Source organism: Talaromyces stipitatus, genomic scaffold (assembly GCF_000003125.1).
Source record: "Talaromyces stipitatus ATCC 10500 scf_1105507295487 genomic scaffold, whole genome shotgun sequence".
Classification (NCBI taxonomy): domain Eukaryota; kingdom Fungi; phylum Ascomycota; class Eurotiomycetes; order Eurotiales; family Trichocomaceae; genus Talaromyces; species Talaromyces stipitatus.
This window is the reverse complement of record NW_002990120.1, coordinates 1899621-1915055: the sequence shown is the minus strand read 5'-3', so window position 1 is coordinate 1915055 and position 15435 is coordinate 1899621. Positions and strand designations below refer to the sequence as shown.

The following is a 15435-nucleotide window of genomic DNA, read 5'->3' as shown; positions in this document are numbered from 1 at the left end:
GGCAGATACTAATCGTCCTTCAACATTCAACATTTTCTCAAAATGTGAACTTCGCTCAGTGTATGTAACTGAGCAAGGGACATATTCTTGTCTAATCACACATCTGATTTGGTAGTTAGAGGTCGTACGATTGTCGAGTACGCATACACCAGTACAAATCGATTGAATGGATCCGATTGGTCGAAGTATAGTGGTTCATTGATCGCCAATACAATCCACTATCGTTTCGATCACACTATTCTTGAATTTTGGTATATATCAACCTTCACCATAGAAATGCCAGTCAATATCCGTTGCCTCAGGCCTTAGACCTACATATTCACATGAATTCGGAACCTCGGCTCATGCGGGGATCTGACGTAGGTATCCATATTTCTATTGTAAGGTTTCATTGGTTTCCGGTGTCGAACTAAGCTTAAATTAAACTTAGCGCCAGCCATAAATCACATACCAGACTAGTCTGATTCCAGTTTAGTCTATCGGTGTTGAGAAATCGTTCATGCATAGAAACTAAGAAAATCAGGTATCAATATCTATATTCATATATAAATGCTTATATACAATAATAATTTAGTGTAAATGAATAGAATGCGTATGTTACAGTGATAAGGAGTAGAGACTCAGGTTTTGTTAGGCCCACTGGCTTGGGAATTGCTGGCTTGAGAACTGCCGGCTGGAGGACCGCTAGCTTGAAGTCTGTAAACTCCAAAGGTGCCTCCTTGAACCTGAGGGGGTTGAGATGAATGTGCTTTGGAATGAGGTGAGGGTCCCTGAGGATTTTCTTGGGGTGGAGGACCTTGGGAGTTTGCTTGAGGTGGGACTCGCTGAGGTGGATGTCCTTGAGATGGAAAGCCCTGCGGTGGTACTCCTTGAGGAATTCCCTGAGGAATTCCCTGAGGAACACCCTGAGGAACACCCTGAGGTAAAACTCCTTGAGGCAGAGGGCCTTGAGGAGCTCCCTGCGGATATCCCGGTGGATATGATCCCGGGAATCCTTGAGGCACAAATCCCTGAGGCGTAGGACCCCGAACCTGCGGCCAAGAGCCCTGACTAACCCTTCTCCCATTATTCATCATCGTCAGCAACTGCCTCAACACCGTATTCTGATCACTTAAAATGCCCGTCTGCTGATCCAACGTCTTCTTCATTTCCGTAAATTGCTCTTCCAGACGATCCAATCTCGTTGACATTGATGCCGTACTCTCCTTTTGGAAACCGCTACTTGCAACGGAAAGGGATACTTCTTTGGAGAGGATTTGGCGGATTTTGGATATTTCTGATAGTACCACTGTGTCAAAGTCAAAGCGGTTATCATTATCGTTATCGTGGTTTTCATTGTTATTGCTAGTGTTGTTAGTAGTGTTGTTATCAGTGTTGGTGAGATCGACAGGAGATGCAGCGTTGCTATTGCTTCCCTGAGGGGTATGATTAGATCCTCCTGACGGGGATACCTGCGTCTCACCCCGCACCATCGACTGATAATAATCATTCATCGCCTCCATCATCTTCGTCGTCCTGGCTGCTGCCTTTAACTCACTTATATCAGGTACCTCCCCCTCCAACCTAGTATATATCTCCTTCAGCCTCGTCTCCTTTTCTCTCGTCTGCTCCTCAATCTCATCCTGCAACTCAATCATCCGATCAACCAACAAACTCATCCTCTCTGCATCACTCATGACTTTCTTCCCATTCGGACCAGCCCTTTTCAAAGCTGCGCGCCGCGCATTAGTCAATTTTGCAATTGTCTTTTCGCATGATCCCGCACTGTACTGTCGATGACGGACATTCTCGAAACGGTTGCAGACTCGACGCCAAAAGGCGGTTTTGGTGGTGAATCTGAGTGTGTTTTGGCACTCGAGGCAGATTTGAAGGAGGATCAGTTTGTCTTCATCGGAGAGAGTCTGGCCGCGCCCGCCGCGGATGGGTGCTGGGGATGCGCGTTCAGGTATTACTGTGTCTGTGTTTGTAATTGGAGTATATGGAGTTGATACTGGTACTACAGGTGTATTTGTAGCTAGTGCTGCAGGTGTGGGTGTAGTTGGCGGTACGTTTGTACTCACAGCTAGCGCTGATGCAGCTGTTTGCGCTAGAGCCGGTGCTGAGTTTGTAGGTGCAGCTGGTCCAGAGACTGCTGTTGCCGACGTCCTGGACACCGCAGGCGTATTCGCAACATTCCCATTTGCCGATAATGCAGGTCTTTGAACCCCACTAGACACCGGTCCATTAGCTGCCGACAATAGCTGCGTCGATGGTGCAGCTACAGGTGTAGCAGGCATAGAGGCCGCCACATTTCCTCCCATAACCCCTGTCCCTGTGGCACCCATAGCTCCAGCTGGCATATTTCCCGGCACCGCCATATTTGACTGCCCCATCCTATTCCATGACTGCTTAGCTTTAGGCTGGGGTGGCGGGCCATTGCCATAAAATCGCCATGGAGTCAACTCCGTCATATTATGGATTCGTCCTTGAGTGATCAACTGGCCAATTGTACATTGATTATTCTTATCGTGCAAGATTAATGGAGCAGAAAAAACAATTGATGACGCGTTGGATTTTGGACCCGTGATTTGATCTAGCCGTTTTTGGTGGGTCCACCTTTTACTAGAAATGGCTTAAGCCTGCTGCTGACTGGCGCAGATGATCTTTATTACACTGCAATTTTAGTGACCGAAGAAGCCAAACATCAAGCAGACACGTTACCAGAAGGAAAATATGGGCTATCATGAGTTCATATCGGATCTGTGAAAAATGGAGTATGTAATTAGTGCACTAATGCCCTCTAGGTTTTGTGCCTCCGGGCGTAATGAACATCATTCATGCAATTTTAGTGTCTATGAGGCATTGATATTTACACCTACGACACATATGACACTCGTGAGAAGGCTGACTCCAAAAGACCATTTGACTAGGTCTATACTACTCCCTACGTACACCGCATATATCCTGAGCTCAATATTGCCTTATATGTACTAGCACTTCACTGCAGTCTTGGTGTCTAATGCATTAATATTTACACACATGACACATCGAAGATGTTGGAACTCAGAATGAACTAAACCAATTTGGGAATAGGACAAGATTTGCGTATCAAGAAATTTCGAGAATTGGCATCACATTCCGACGCGATATTGAACATTACAAATCAACTTTACAGCCTATCTCTAGAAAGTTCGATTTGCACAAGTGTCGACTTTTGGTGATATCACTTCTATGGAATCTTGTATATAAAAACAGGTTCAATACTCCTAGATAGTGGTTTTAGAGGAGTGCCGGAAAATAGACCTAGTTCCTTATACGTATTGTTTAGTGCTCGCCTTCGCTTAGTCATCGCTCTAGTAAACCAACGTTCCGACAGAAGAAGACTGAATCTGAACGTCCATTTGACTAGATCTACAATGCGTAGCAGTGTCACCAAGGAAATTATACACAGCATACACCCAATAAGCAAGAAGGCTGAATTTGAAAATATGTACCTAATTATACACACACACACACACACACACACACACACACACACAATTTTTTTTGGTGGTGGCCTTTGCACTGCAATTTTAACGTCTGTAAGGGAGTCATATATCACCATTTTACAGTCAGCATTCAGAAAAGAACCGAAAAGGGCCAGAATCTCAAAATTGGCAAAGATCTCATTTATACTGGCTTTATTATTAGCTCATACCTAGGCTCTACCCTGGATTAAATTTGTTGTTCGATGGTATCTGCTATGCCGATTTGGAAGCCCTACGATGTATTGGATGAAGTTCATAAGGAGCCCATCCAGTTCTTCCTGGAGATCAACAGTTTTCTTGTTTCCCTTCTTGTTCTCTTATTTTCGTTTTCTTTCATGTCTCTTTCGAGTTCCTACAATTTTACCATCAATAAGGGGAGCGGTCACACCACGTTCTCAAGTGCTTGGCAGCCTGTCACAGTTGCTGCACTACAATTTTAGTGTCTGCGAGGGAATGATGCTACAAGTAAGAAAGCCAAGTCTTAAACTAACTAGAGTATAAGTTGGTTATTTATCGAGATTTAGACTTGATCATGCATATTATCACTAAGCTATGCCTTCCGTAGTTAGTATTGATGCACAATGACATGCACCCAAGTACCCATGCCGTCAAGCCCGCGTTGCCAGTGAACCCGGGGGTTTAATTGCACTGCAATTTTAGTGTCTGCGAGCCTTCCACAATCACTAAGGGTTGTTCAGATTAGGGTTAAACCTCTCAGTATCCCATGCATTCTCACTGAAATAGACAATACTCAACTCGTGTACAATAACCACGAATAAAATTCAACCCTAATGACCGTATTTGACAAGAAAAAAACAACCGGAAATGCATTGCACCAAATAGCAAGGTAGGTAGGTAGGTATCAATCGAACAACAAACCGCTAAGAGAAAAAAAAAAAAACAAACAATACGCTAACCTTGAACCCAATATGCAACGCTATGCAAAATGCAATCAATATACCGTCTATACATGCAAGGAAAAGAAAACCCAAAAGAATGCAAAGAATGCTCAGGATGCAAAATCAAAAAGAAAACAATCCCGTTCGCCGTTTTCCCAACGGATAAATGACCACAGCAGACAGGAACAACCCCACAGTGATCCCAATAGCGACTTGAATCATACCATATCCCATTGAATAAATCGAACTATCCGATGATGATGCCTGCGCATAATTCGAGTGGTCACCTGTAATATTCGCTCGAATCGCGGATGCGGATTGTACACCGGACACCAAGGAGCCCTGCGATGCCAGACCGGAGGGGACCAGTACAAATATAGCTGGTAAAATTGCCGTTGCGGCGTGACCGTGCCATATCCGACTGTACAAATTTCCCAAAACGCCGATCGCAAATGCGCCGAGGGTGTTTGCTAATTCTGGGTTTGATTCGAGTTTGAGGTTACTGAAGTAATTCACGATGTAGCCTGCTTCGGCGATTAGGATCATGACGGGGACTTGTTTCCATTTTCCTTGGTTGATGATCACGAGAAAAACGACGTAGATGGCAACGAAGGGGAAGCGTTGGACGTAGGGATTGTTGCCGATGAGTTCGCCGGAACAGGTCGTGTTGGGGTTTGCTTTGGGGTCCATTAGCCCGTATATTGTTGTTCCGACCGTGATGCCGTATCCGAGAAACAGAGAGTAGATGATGGCGTAGACCATGCGGATTGATCCGGGGATGATTTGGTGAGACTGCAGTTCGAGACTGCTGCTTAGGACGAGGAATCCCGGTAGGATCAGGGCGATTGAGGATTGTGCCATGGATGAGAAGCAAAAGTAGTATTGTTGTGTGCCGTCTACCACGCCATGACGAATACTGCCAAAAGCACGTGCGAGGAAGGATGTAAGGATGGTGGCGACAACTTCGAAAACGTTCGAATAGAGACTAGATCGAGGAGAGAAGACAAGTTGAAGCAAACCTAACAAGCAGCCAAGGAAAAAAGTAATCGGCATGTCGATGGGCCGTGCCTGAAAGGCAAAAGGGCCGACAGCCACAGAAGCAAATCCATAACAGAGTACAACCAGCCAGGTGGGATATTTGGGCGGACGGTTGATCACCGCTTCGAGTTCGGTGATGGCTTCGTCGACGGTAATCTTATCGTGCACCAAGTTCTTGTAAATGTCTTGAGTGTCCTCCAAACGAGCCAAATCCACTCCTTGTGCAACTCGTACTAGCTTGACTTCTGTGGTACGTGTGGCCAAGTCGTCAAAAGAGATGATCATTGTCCCAGGCAGGTACAGGAACTGAGCGTGTAGATCCAACACCTGCGCAGTCAACGACATGTACTCTTCCAGCCGATGACTCGGAGCTCCAAACCGCATCATTGCCCGACACAGGGTTATCAAGTACCGCTGTCTAGTAATGATCGATGCAATACGCGCAGCAATATGATCTTTGAGCCGTTTCTTGGCCTTTTTACCACTCTTGCCGGACGACATCATCATCATCTCTCGCTTACTGGCAACAGACTTTTTCAAATCATCCATCGCCATGGGTGCTCCTTGTGTGCCGAGATTCAACCCAGCACCAACCAGAGACATGGTTGATTGATTCGGGGAATGCTTGCTGTACCATTTCACCTTCTTCCTTGGAGTCACGGCGCCACTGATAGGTGTAGTCGCACCACTTTTGGGAGTTGCAGCGCCACTGTCGGGCGTCTGCGGTGTACTTCGTCCAGATAAAGAGTGGTGAGCATGCAATTTGAGGAGATACGACAACACACCTTCTCCCTGTGGAGGCGGTTCAGAATCCGTTTCTGAACCACCAACGCTTGTTACCGACTCTGATGAATTCAACCGAAAGTGTTTGGGTCGTTTCCTCACACCATGGTGCAGACCAACTCCACGAAGTGCACGGTGTGCCTCCTCCGCGGCATCGTGCTGGTGCTCAGCCTGCGGACTTCCAAGAGGAGGAATATCGTCAATTAATTCAGGCGGGTTTATAGCTGGTGTCAGTGCATCTCCTGGCTCCTCTGGTCTCCCCATTTTCGTCAACCAATGTCGAGCCCGATCTCGCATACTCGGATGTCGAGTCAGACCGTTCTTGCCGTCTGCACCGCTGGCATCTGATTTGGCCGTCTCACCCTTTTCCAAATCGGCGCCCATATCATCGCGAGGAGTTGACTCTCCGTGTGCGTCTTCGCCATATTCTGGAGCTGGCATGTGTTCATCGTGAGAGCGGAATTTGACGCGAATTTCTCGCAGTCGCTCCACGATTTCTTCAGGTGGGATGCCGGGGTCAGGAAAGACGACACTAGATCTGTCAGGAGTGATATCGCCTTGGTCAATACGTTCAGGTGTGGAGGTGCCGCTCAGGCTCAACCCTGGGCGAAGTTCGTTGTCCATGGTCTTTTTTTTCCTTCTTTTTTTTGGCTTGGGATGTGGTAGTCGAATGTTCGCGATGAATCGGAACAATCACCCCACTTAGCCCACCATGATCAGATGAGAATCAGCGTTCTGCCGGGTTGTTAGTCTGAGCTGTCTGAGGATATCAGACACAGTGAATTGGTGTGAGATGATATGAGATGATATGAGAGAGGAGAAATGGATGGATGGCTGTGGGGGTCGCCGTCATATAGCTGCTGGCCTGCTAGCCTGCTTATCAAGGAAGGAGACCCCATGTTACTAACCAGCTAACACTCTTAGTTAACTACGTCGTAGTACACACATTATTATTGGCAAGTCAGCAGATTATATTAATTCGGTTGATCTTCTCGATGTACAGCGGATTACTGAAAGCAGCCATCCCGGTGGACTCTATGGCGTCAGTCAAGCCATTGGCATCTCTTTATTGGCCTGCGATAAGCCGGCGCTACCGATGCTCTACAAGTTTACTACTAAGTACAAACATTATTCTGATCTGTCAGGATCCTGAATATCGTGACTATCATCTGATCGATATGTTCTGTATAGCCACGGATTGGTGATGGTTTCGCTGGGAAAAATTTTCACTCTCCTCTACATTGGCCAATCATGCCGTCCGTCTAGGGTATATCGCTGACTGTTGTGCCACCACTCTTTGACAATAGCATTATCAATTACCAATTATCAATTATCTGATAAGTTGTATAGAAATCTAATTATATCCAGACAATTGTATGGAATTAGAGACTTTCTGCGAATAATCTAGACCCTTCTGGCGCGTGGCGATGTTACCGTCCACCAGACCCACGGTTCACTCGGCGTTTTCTCTTTTCTCTTCTTCTTCTCCTCCTCTTCTCTACAGAGCGTATCCTGCCCCTGAGATTGGGTACCAATGTCAGCCCGAGCGAGACAGACTCGGTCTCGAACTCGAAACCGATCTAGATCGTCTTTTGCGAGTGTCATATATATATTGATACTCCACTCCGGAAGTCCATCCACAGCCGATACCCACAACATAGCTCGGCTTATGGCCTTATACTATCTATCTATTACTCAGGGATACGGTACCTTGCCAGCTGACTGATAACTTTAGGCACACGTGTAAACAGAAAGAAAAAGGGAAAAAAAGAAAGGAAAATACACTCGGCAGGCCGTCTTGGGAAAAGATTCCTCGGGATCTCTGAGACTCTGACCTGTTCCGGCATGCCGTCGATCAACTGTCCGGCCAACGCAGCGATTGTACTCCGTACACAGCACGTGCTATTCTCAGACTGGATTCCTATATTTATTCTTTCTGGATAACGTATCCACTTTAGGTACCCAAGTTTCTGATTCTACCGTGTGGGACTATCCGTGCTTTAGATATAGGAGTAGGAGTACGGACCAGGTGTACGTATGCGTATCAACTATCTGAATGCCGAAGACACGGCAAGCCGGGCATGCATGGAAAAAGAAAAGTCAAGAAAAGCAATATACCCATTACCTAGTCCTACAGGGTTGTTTCGTAATGGGCTTTGATTGTTTGTTTGTGGCATCGGGCAGGATATGACTATTTTCAGTGACCCGACAGTATGGAAGTGTAGGTTAGATACATGAAGTTTTGCTTCTCTTTTTCTTTTCTTTTCTTTTGTTAGGTTCCTCCTGACCACGACTCCGGGGATGTGTCCTGCCGGAAGATCACAGATCATCGACACTACCCAGGTGACAGGATGATCACCTACCAGTTTAGGTGGACAGAGAGCAGCGTCTATCGTGTGCGTGTCTCACTGGAATCTGCGGCGATCAGGTATGATACTAGTGTCCTGTGCACTCCCTTTCGAGGACGCATGGCAAGGGGTCATAGGATCTATGTGCGGATAGCCTAATTCCAAGGGTAATTAATAGAAAAACCACGAATCACCGGGTTGTCTTGGTTACAGAATTCGGCACAAAAAATAATTAATCTTTTAATATTTACATGGTTTGCACGCATACCTGTTATGTGGGAATAGACAAAAAAATAAAGCATAACGAGGAAAAAAAGAACAGGTCTCGCGGGGATTCGAACCCCGGTTATTTGGAGCTTTGCATGAGCCGGTCAGGCCATATCAAAACCAAAAGTGATAACCACTACACTACGAAACCTTGCTGGCAGTAACGGCAAGATTCTTGGTTTATATCTCATCGGCAGATTTCTAGGCTGTGCAGCTTTGATATAACTGCTTCTTGCGAAAGCACAGCATCAATAAGACGCTGGAGTAGTATTTATGAATACAAATTCAAAGCTTGACTATGATTGGCCGGTGCGGATATCGTCATTTCCATGGTAGGATTAGCTTCCGTTGGTTGACATTTCGTGAAATTATTACAAGGAGTTGGACTCAGATCTTTTAGGTATATATATATTTGAGGGAAGCTACTCGACAAAGGAATAGGTAATCATGCAGTGATATCCATAAGCTGTCAAGCTAAGCATCAACCAGAGAGAGAATTGGAGAGGCGCAAAAGAATCAAAAAGGCAGTATGCGCAGCAAACTACGCTAATAATCAGCCAAGTTTCTACGAAGATGATCCCCGTGCCGTTGACTTCAGGATGCGTCGAAGACGCACCAAGTACCGTATATAGGGAACTCAAAATGGATGCCCGGATAGATTGGAGCACAAGGCTGAGGTATATACGTATTACAAGTACCTAGGAAGCCTTGGGCTGCAACTGGTCGTCTACCCCGCCTCCGTAAGTGGTGATCCTGCCATGCCTCGCACAATCAATCTATGCTCTGTTTGTGACTTATTGCTATGTGAAACGAAGATGGTGGAATCATGGGAAAAGTAAGCATATTTACTCGATCCTTGTGTCTTGGTTTCTGACAGAATAATCTAATTACCACGTAACGACGGCCAGTTGAACGCATGGCATCAAGCCGAATGGATCGATATTTATTCTACGAGAAATATGGTATTGACAACAGAGCCCTTCACCCTCCTGGACTCGGATGACGATTTCGAATAGGTCATATCTTTTTATCCTAGATATATTTGGGCGGAGCATTGCGCTGGAGCCAAGCTACGAGTATAATTGCTGGTGATTCTGACCCAAGCAAAGAGTCACAACTCGAAGCTTCAATCCAAGCCAAATTCGTGAAAATTGGGTTGCCCGAATCTCATTTTGCGGAGGATACTTCACCGGATACAGCACAACCCATGTCGAGCAACCAGGTCACAGACTATATGAGAATGATGACTTCTCCTCCATAGTGGTCCATGGGAAGCCCCTCAATTAAGTTCGGTGTATAGTCTTCATGAGTGGAAAAAGTCACTAGATTCTTATGAGCTGTGGGAGATCACAGAAGTAAGTCATATGTATCCTACTTTATCTCGTGGGACAGTCCATAGCGCTGACGTTTGACTATCAGCTCACCAGCATAGTCCCTTTACATGATTTCATTGGAATATTCCCTGGCATGGGATGGGAGCCTGAGATTTTTAAATCAACTCAAATCAAGTCAAATCTAGGCCGCTTATATCACCTCCAATAACTACACCAGGCCAACAGTGGGCCCCGGATACAAATTCCACTTCCTTTATAATCGACTTGGACGGACATGACGGGTTTGTGTTGACATTACTCTTCTTCCAGGATCCAAACGGCTTTGTCAGATTTGGCGGATTTCAAAGGTCTACCTCCAAACAGGTCCCGCTTGGAGTGAAGGATTGTTTTCAAAGAGACTATTGCGTATGCGAGGAAGGGGAACACCTTTAGCTGTTGCTACAAGCAATACGTCCTTAGAGGATGGCAAGAAGGTATGTGGTTCTGAGACAATCCGAAGCTTGAGTAACTGGATGAATTTCCCCTGCGCCTCCAAAAGGTGCACTTCTTTTACATGAATGAACGCTCGCGTTTATGTTGGCATATTCTTGAACTTTTTTACGACCTCGCAAATGCAGGTTGGAAATCGGCAAACTCAGAGACCCTTATTTTTTTTTGGTGTCTCGTTCACTAAACTTCAATTTGGCCTGTTGTGGTGATTCATTATATCTTCATTTCACGACGTGTACTGGTGAGAATGATATCGTCGTCGGGAAATTGAATGGAACGAGGTTCAACTTGGAGGGATTAAACTATGCAGGTACTTTGGGTGATTTCCTCACCCTTTAACTCGCTTGATTCTTTTCTTATCCTTTCTGCTCAGACACTCGTGAAAACGAAATACCAGATTCTAAGAGACCTTGTCGTACAACGTCTGCTTTGCATGGCTCAAACTCGTGCGTGGCTGCAGTGCGAATTCACAATAACTGAATACGATTAAGAATATTTCATACGATTATTTATCAATAACATCCTCATACACAGGGCCCGTCGGTCCCCAAATGACAATCCTCTTCCCTCTATAATCCCCCCTTCCTCTCCTTTTCGATTTATAGCAGCAACAACAACATGAACAGAGCCACGCCAGAAAAGAATATATATATCGAGTCAGCCAGAACTTTGAGGACCATTGTAAGAAAGTCATTTCTTTGTCTTTACGGCCTCCCTTTGACTTTTCGTCTGCATTGGTGGTCGTGAAGTTGCGGCGACAAAGATTGTAAACCATCCAGCAGATGAGAACAGCAACACAATAAGTTACCACCAGAGCCAAGGTCTCGTAACAAATTAGAACAGACAGCGATTCCATCAGATAGATCAATAGGAAGAATGTAACTATTAACGACGGAGCCAGCGGGACCAGGATTATGGAACGTATCCAATAAGTTCTAGAGGATAGCTGGGCGTTTCGAATCCTCACTTCGACGCCCGAAGTCGAATGATGCCGATTATCAACATTCGAGACCGTCGCCAGTAGTCCCGACGAATAATGAGATTCGCTCCGGAATATATTCTTCACATATTTCCCATCAACCCCATCGTCATCTGGTCCATCTATAGCCGAATATCCCATGTTTTGCAGCCGTTCCTTCTCCCTTAATCTCAACCACTCCGTCACAGGTGCAGACTTCCAAACTTCAACAACCGTCTTCCTCTCCGCTAGAAGCTTGCGTGCAACAACTCTGAGATCAATCTCGTAGGTAAAACCATGCATCTGATTATGAAACATCGCCGCATCCGGTAACCAGAACCAGGGGAGATTAATTATGTGATCTGCGCCTCCAGCATCGACTTGTACTCTGACCTGATCGCTCACGTAGACAAGCTCATCTTTCCCGTCTTCTTCACGAAGAAGAATCAAATCCGGATTTTGCTTGTCGGCATCAGCCGATAAAACCTTTAACGCGGCATCTGTCAGGTACAGCCGATGTCTAACATCGCGCCCCATCCCCAGAATAACAGCATCTTCGCCATCACGACTGAGCTGCCAATCAACTATTAAATGCGTACAATCACTACTCAACCCGCTCACTCTTGCGCGTTGCGGCGGTGAGCCAGGGTAGAGGTCATTAGCCGGCAGAATCGTCACAGAGGAGACGTCAAAGGATTCATCCCATGGATATATCGTATGTAAAATCCGTCTAGCCCTCAAGGTCCGTTGAATATATTGATAATATACTCCACTATTAATTTCAGATGTGATAGGTGGAGAAGGGAGGAATATCCAGAGACCGATGAGAGTGAGCCAGGAGAAGAGGATGAATTTGAGGATGCGGGTGAAGGAGGAGATTAACCTGGGCATTTTTAAAATGCCTCAGCAATTGAAATAAAACGAAAGTATTCAAATGTATAAACGAGCGGATGCATGCATTCGCATGCTTGTTTACTATCAAAGCTGAATCATTGGTTTTTATGGTGGAAGTATTGTTCCTGATGTCGTCGGACTTGAGATTTGGCTTTAGCCGGTCTTGGAAGCTTGGCCAATCAGAGGGGGAGATTTGCCCCTTTCTATGATCTCTATTAATACATGCTTTGCCATACAATAGCATAAGAAAGTAATCAAATAAAGTTGTTATATCGTAAAAAAAAAAGGTAAAGATCAGCCTGATATATACATGAAACGAATCAACAAGTCGCAGATCTTCTAGTAGATCAATTCACAGCAGTCTGATCGTAATACAAATCGCAAGAATGAGGATGCTGCAAACAATACTTGGGCACCAAAGGCGCAGCCTGCACGCCATTCGCAACCAAATACTCTCTAAAATTTAAGATTCGCTGCGTCATCAACGTAGTCCTCTTCTTGCCGGTCTTCGGATCCTTGTTTCCGGACCACACCAACTCCGCAAGCGCAGCAGCGCGAGGCCACATTTTACCGGATACCACAGTATCATCAACCTGTTCCGACCACAAGGGAGCAACTGCGCCCTTGATATGTGCCGCTTGAGCATCGGTGAGGTTGGTGGTGAAATCGTAGTCGTAGATACGTTGCCATGTCTTGTAAGGTGCGCACCAACTTCCGCCGTTACCACCGTAGTTGAAGTTTGCGAGTCCTGTGGCGGCGTCGGGGTTGGATTGCACGTTGTATCGGGGATCGTTGGTGACGAAGCCGCCGTAGCCGCAGTCGAGGTACATGAAATCGGACGAGGAAACGAGGACATCATACCCTAAATCGGTCAGGTTGTTGATGTTGCCGAGTCCGTTGTTCCAGGATTGAACCAACAACCCTTCTGTTGGCACGTTGGGTGCGTGGGGATCGTTGAGGACGAGATCTTCCCAGATAAGCAGTTTACGATTGGCGATTTTCTTGAAAATGGGGAATGCGTGATCAACCCAGTACTGCGTAACATCGTTGTAGGTACGGCTGGGATCAGCGGCTAGGTAGTTCTGCACATAAGAACTAAAGTTGTAGCAGTTGGTCTGCAATTCATCACCACCAACATGGAAGAAATGATCCGTGAAGATGCCCGAAAGCTCATTATACACCTTCGAGACAACACCATAGGTCTTGTTGTTGAGAGGGTCGAGTTGACCGGGTGTCGGTTCCACGGCAGTATGATAGGGCCAGTTATCATTTGACCACCACGAATGAGCACACGAGACAATGCTAGGATCGACCTGCTGCCAGCCCGCGGCAGAGTGACCTGGCATATCGACTTCGGGGACAACACGCACACCGCGAGCACGCGCATATTCAATAACATCCTTGAGATCCCCATGCGAGAAAGTCTGGGAAGGCGAATAAGCATCTTTGATCATTTGCGGGTACGAGCTCATTTCCACGGGCCATGATTGCGAATCATCCAAATGCCAGTGCAAGATATTCAGTTTCGACAGGGCCATGCCGTCGATTTGCTCCTTGATCTTCGGTACAGTGATAAAGTTCCGTCCGGTGTCAATCATAATACCGCGCCATGGGTACAAGGGCGAATCCTCGATCTGAACGGGCTGTTCGATGACCAGACCATTATTCCAAACAATAATCTGCTGCAGAGTCGTGAATGCATGGAGAGCACCCCAGGTTGTGTTGGCGGTAATCTCGAGAGTGGACGAATTCGAGTTGAGCACCAAGGTATACGACTCATCCACTTCAGCCTGCAAATCCGCACTGAGGTCTGCAACGGTAACCGAGACCGATTTGAGGATTGCATGCTGATGACGCTTTTGGCTATGATGGTGACGCTTCATACCGCTGAGCCCTGCAGCTGCCGAGGACGAAGGCACAGACGAAGCTGAAGACGTCGGTGCTGCGGTCGGAAATGGTTGGTATGAAGAGATCGGAGCTTCCGTAGCTTGAGGAACCCATTTCAACTGCTTGATACTGTTCCAGGCGCGTTCCCAGGCATCGGTTACGATGGCATTCCTGGGTAGGTTTACAGCGACGTTTTGCGGAATCGAGATGGGACCTGAAGTTCCCCAAGCGATCGACCGGGGTGCGGGGAGAGGGTTGACGGCCACTCCGGCCACTGCAGAGGCCAGACAGCCGACTGTTGTGACCAGGCTGTTGACACGCATGGTCAATTACTATATAGTAAAAGAGGGAAAGGAAGGACAGTAAAAAAAAGAATGAACGTCGGTGTTTAGGAAAGGAAGAAAAGAAAGAAAGCACCGAAGCAGGGGAAACAAGGGAAATAAATACTACGTCGATCAGCTTGCAGTAAAGGGAAACATTGCATGCTACATCGTGGCCGGAGCATACCTTTTGCCTAGAAAAGATACATCTAATCAACTTAGCATATTTTCCCGGGCCCCTCCGTCAAACCTTGAATGCAAAGGGGATCATCCAGGAAATTGCTGGACTACTATTAGTAAAGAGTCATAATAAGGACTGGACTAAGCATAACTTGAGATAGAAAGTTAGAAAAAGGGCTGATTCAGTGGCTGATTTGCTCAATGTTTTCGTCTCTTCTTTTTTAGAATGTTTAGCACTAAACTAGTGGCTCCACCTGATAGAATTAAATTTGATTAACGTTCCTTTGGTTAAACTTGCTGTATCTCACGTTGTTGGTGTTGATTTTGATGCAACAAGGAGATAACTACTGAATAATGAGATGTAACTTTTCATATACATTTATTCAATCATTGGAAAATGTAGCTTTGAATCGTGTAAACACTCCGAATACTTATAAATAGCTGCCAAGCACCTGGATCGGTGCCCTGAATACCAGCCCATAAGCTTACTCAGTAAGAACTAAGAAGTAATCTGGGGGCCATGCCCTAACTC

At 46.1% G+C, this 15435-nt stretch overlaps 4 protein-coding genes and 1 non-coding gene across 5 annotated transcripts, besides 1 other annotated feature; all 5 read right to left on the bottom strand.

Moving 5' to 3' along the window:
• Window positions 1-620: 620 nt before the first annotated feature.
• On the bottom strand, window positions 621-2432 carry TSTA_059050 (uncharacterized protein; the record flags this gene model as incomplete). The annotated part of the gene is made up of 2 exons (XM_002487483.1): window positions 1551-2432; window positions 621-1526 (listed from the first exon to the last, which is right to left on the bottom strand). Exons 1-2 carry the CDS (start codon window positions 2370-2372, stop codon window positions 621-623), a joined length of 1728 nt encoding a protein of 575 aa, XP_002487528.1. The 5' UTR covers window positions 2373-2432.
• Window positions 2433-3481: 1049 nt separating this feature from the next.
• Window positions 3482-3518: a microsatellite.
• An 896-nt stretch (window positions 3519-4414) lies between these two features.
• Window positions 4415-6850, bottom strand: TSTA_059040 (pheromone-regulated membrane protein, putative; the record flags this gene model as incomplete). The annotated part of the gene is made up of 2 exons (XM_002487482.1): window positions 4415-6468; window positions 6526-6850. 2 exons carry the CDS (start codon window positions 6848-6850, stop codon window positions 4529-4531), a joined length of 2265 nt encoding a protein of 754 aa, XP_002487527.1. The 3' UTR covers window positions 4415-4528.
• Window positions 6851-8894: 2044 nt separating this feature from the next.
• TSTA_059030 lies at window positions 8895-8992 on the bottom strand. The gene has a single exon. It is a non-coding gene; the product is annotated as a tRNA-Gln (tRNA).
• Window positions 8993-11169: 2177 nt separating this feature from the next.
• Window positions 11170-12513, bottom strand: TSTA_059020 (uncharacterized protein; the record flags this gene model as incomplete). The annotated part of the gene is made up of 2 exons (XM_002487481.1): window positions 11170-11254; window positions 11333-12513. The coding sequence occupies 2 exons, from the start codon at window positions 12511-12513 to the stop codon at window positions 11170-11172; spliced, it is 1266 nt and encodes a 421-aa protein (XP_002487526.1).
• A 254-nt stretch (window positions 12514-12767) lies between these two features.
• Window positions 12768-14726, bottom strand: TSTA_059010 (beta-N-acetylhexosaminidase NagA, putative; the record flags this gene model as incomplete). Its single annotated transcript, XM_002487480.1, has 2 exons — window positions 12768-14326; window positions 14402-14726. 2 exons carry the CDS (start codon window positions 14724-14726, stop codon window positions 12864-12866), a joined length of 1788 nt encoding a protein of 595 aa, XP_002487525.1. The 3' UTR covers window positions 12768-12863.
• Between the last annotated feature and the right edge of the window lie 709 nt (window positions 14727-15435).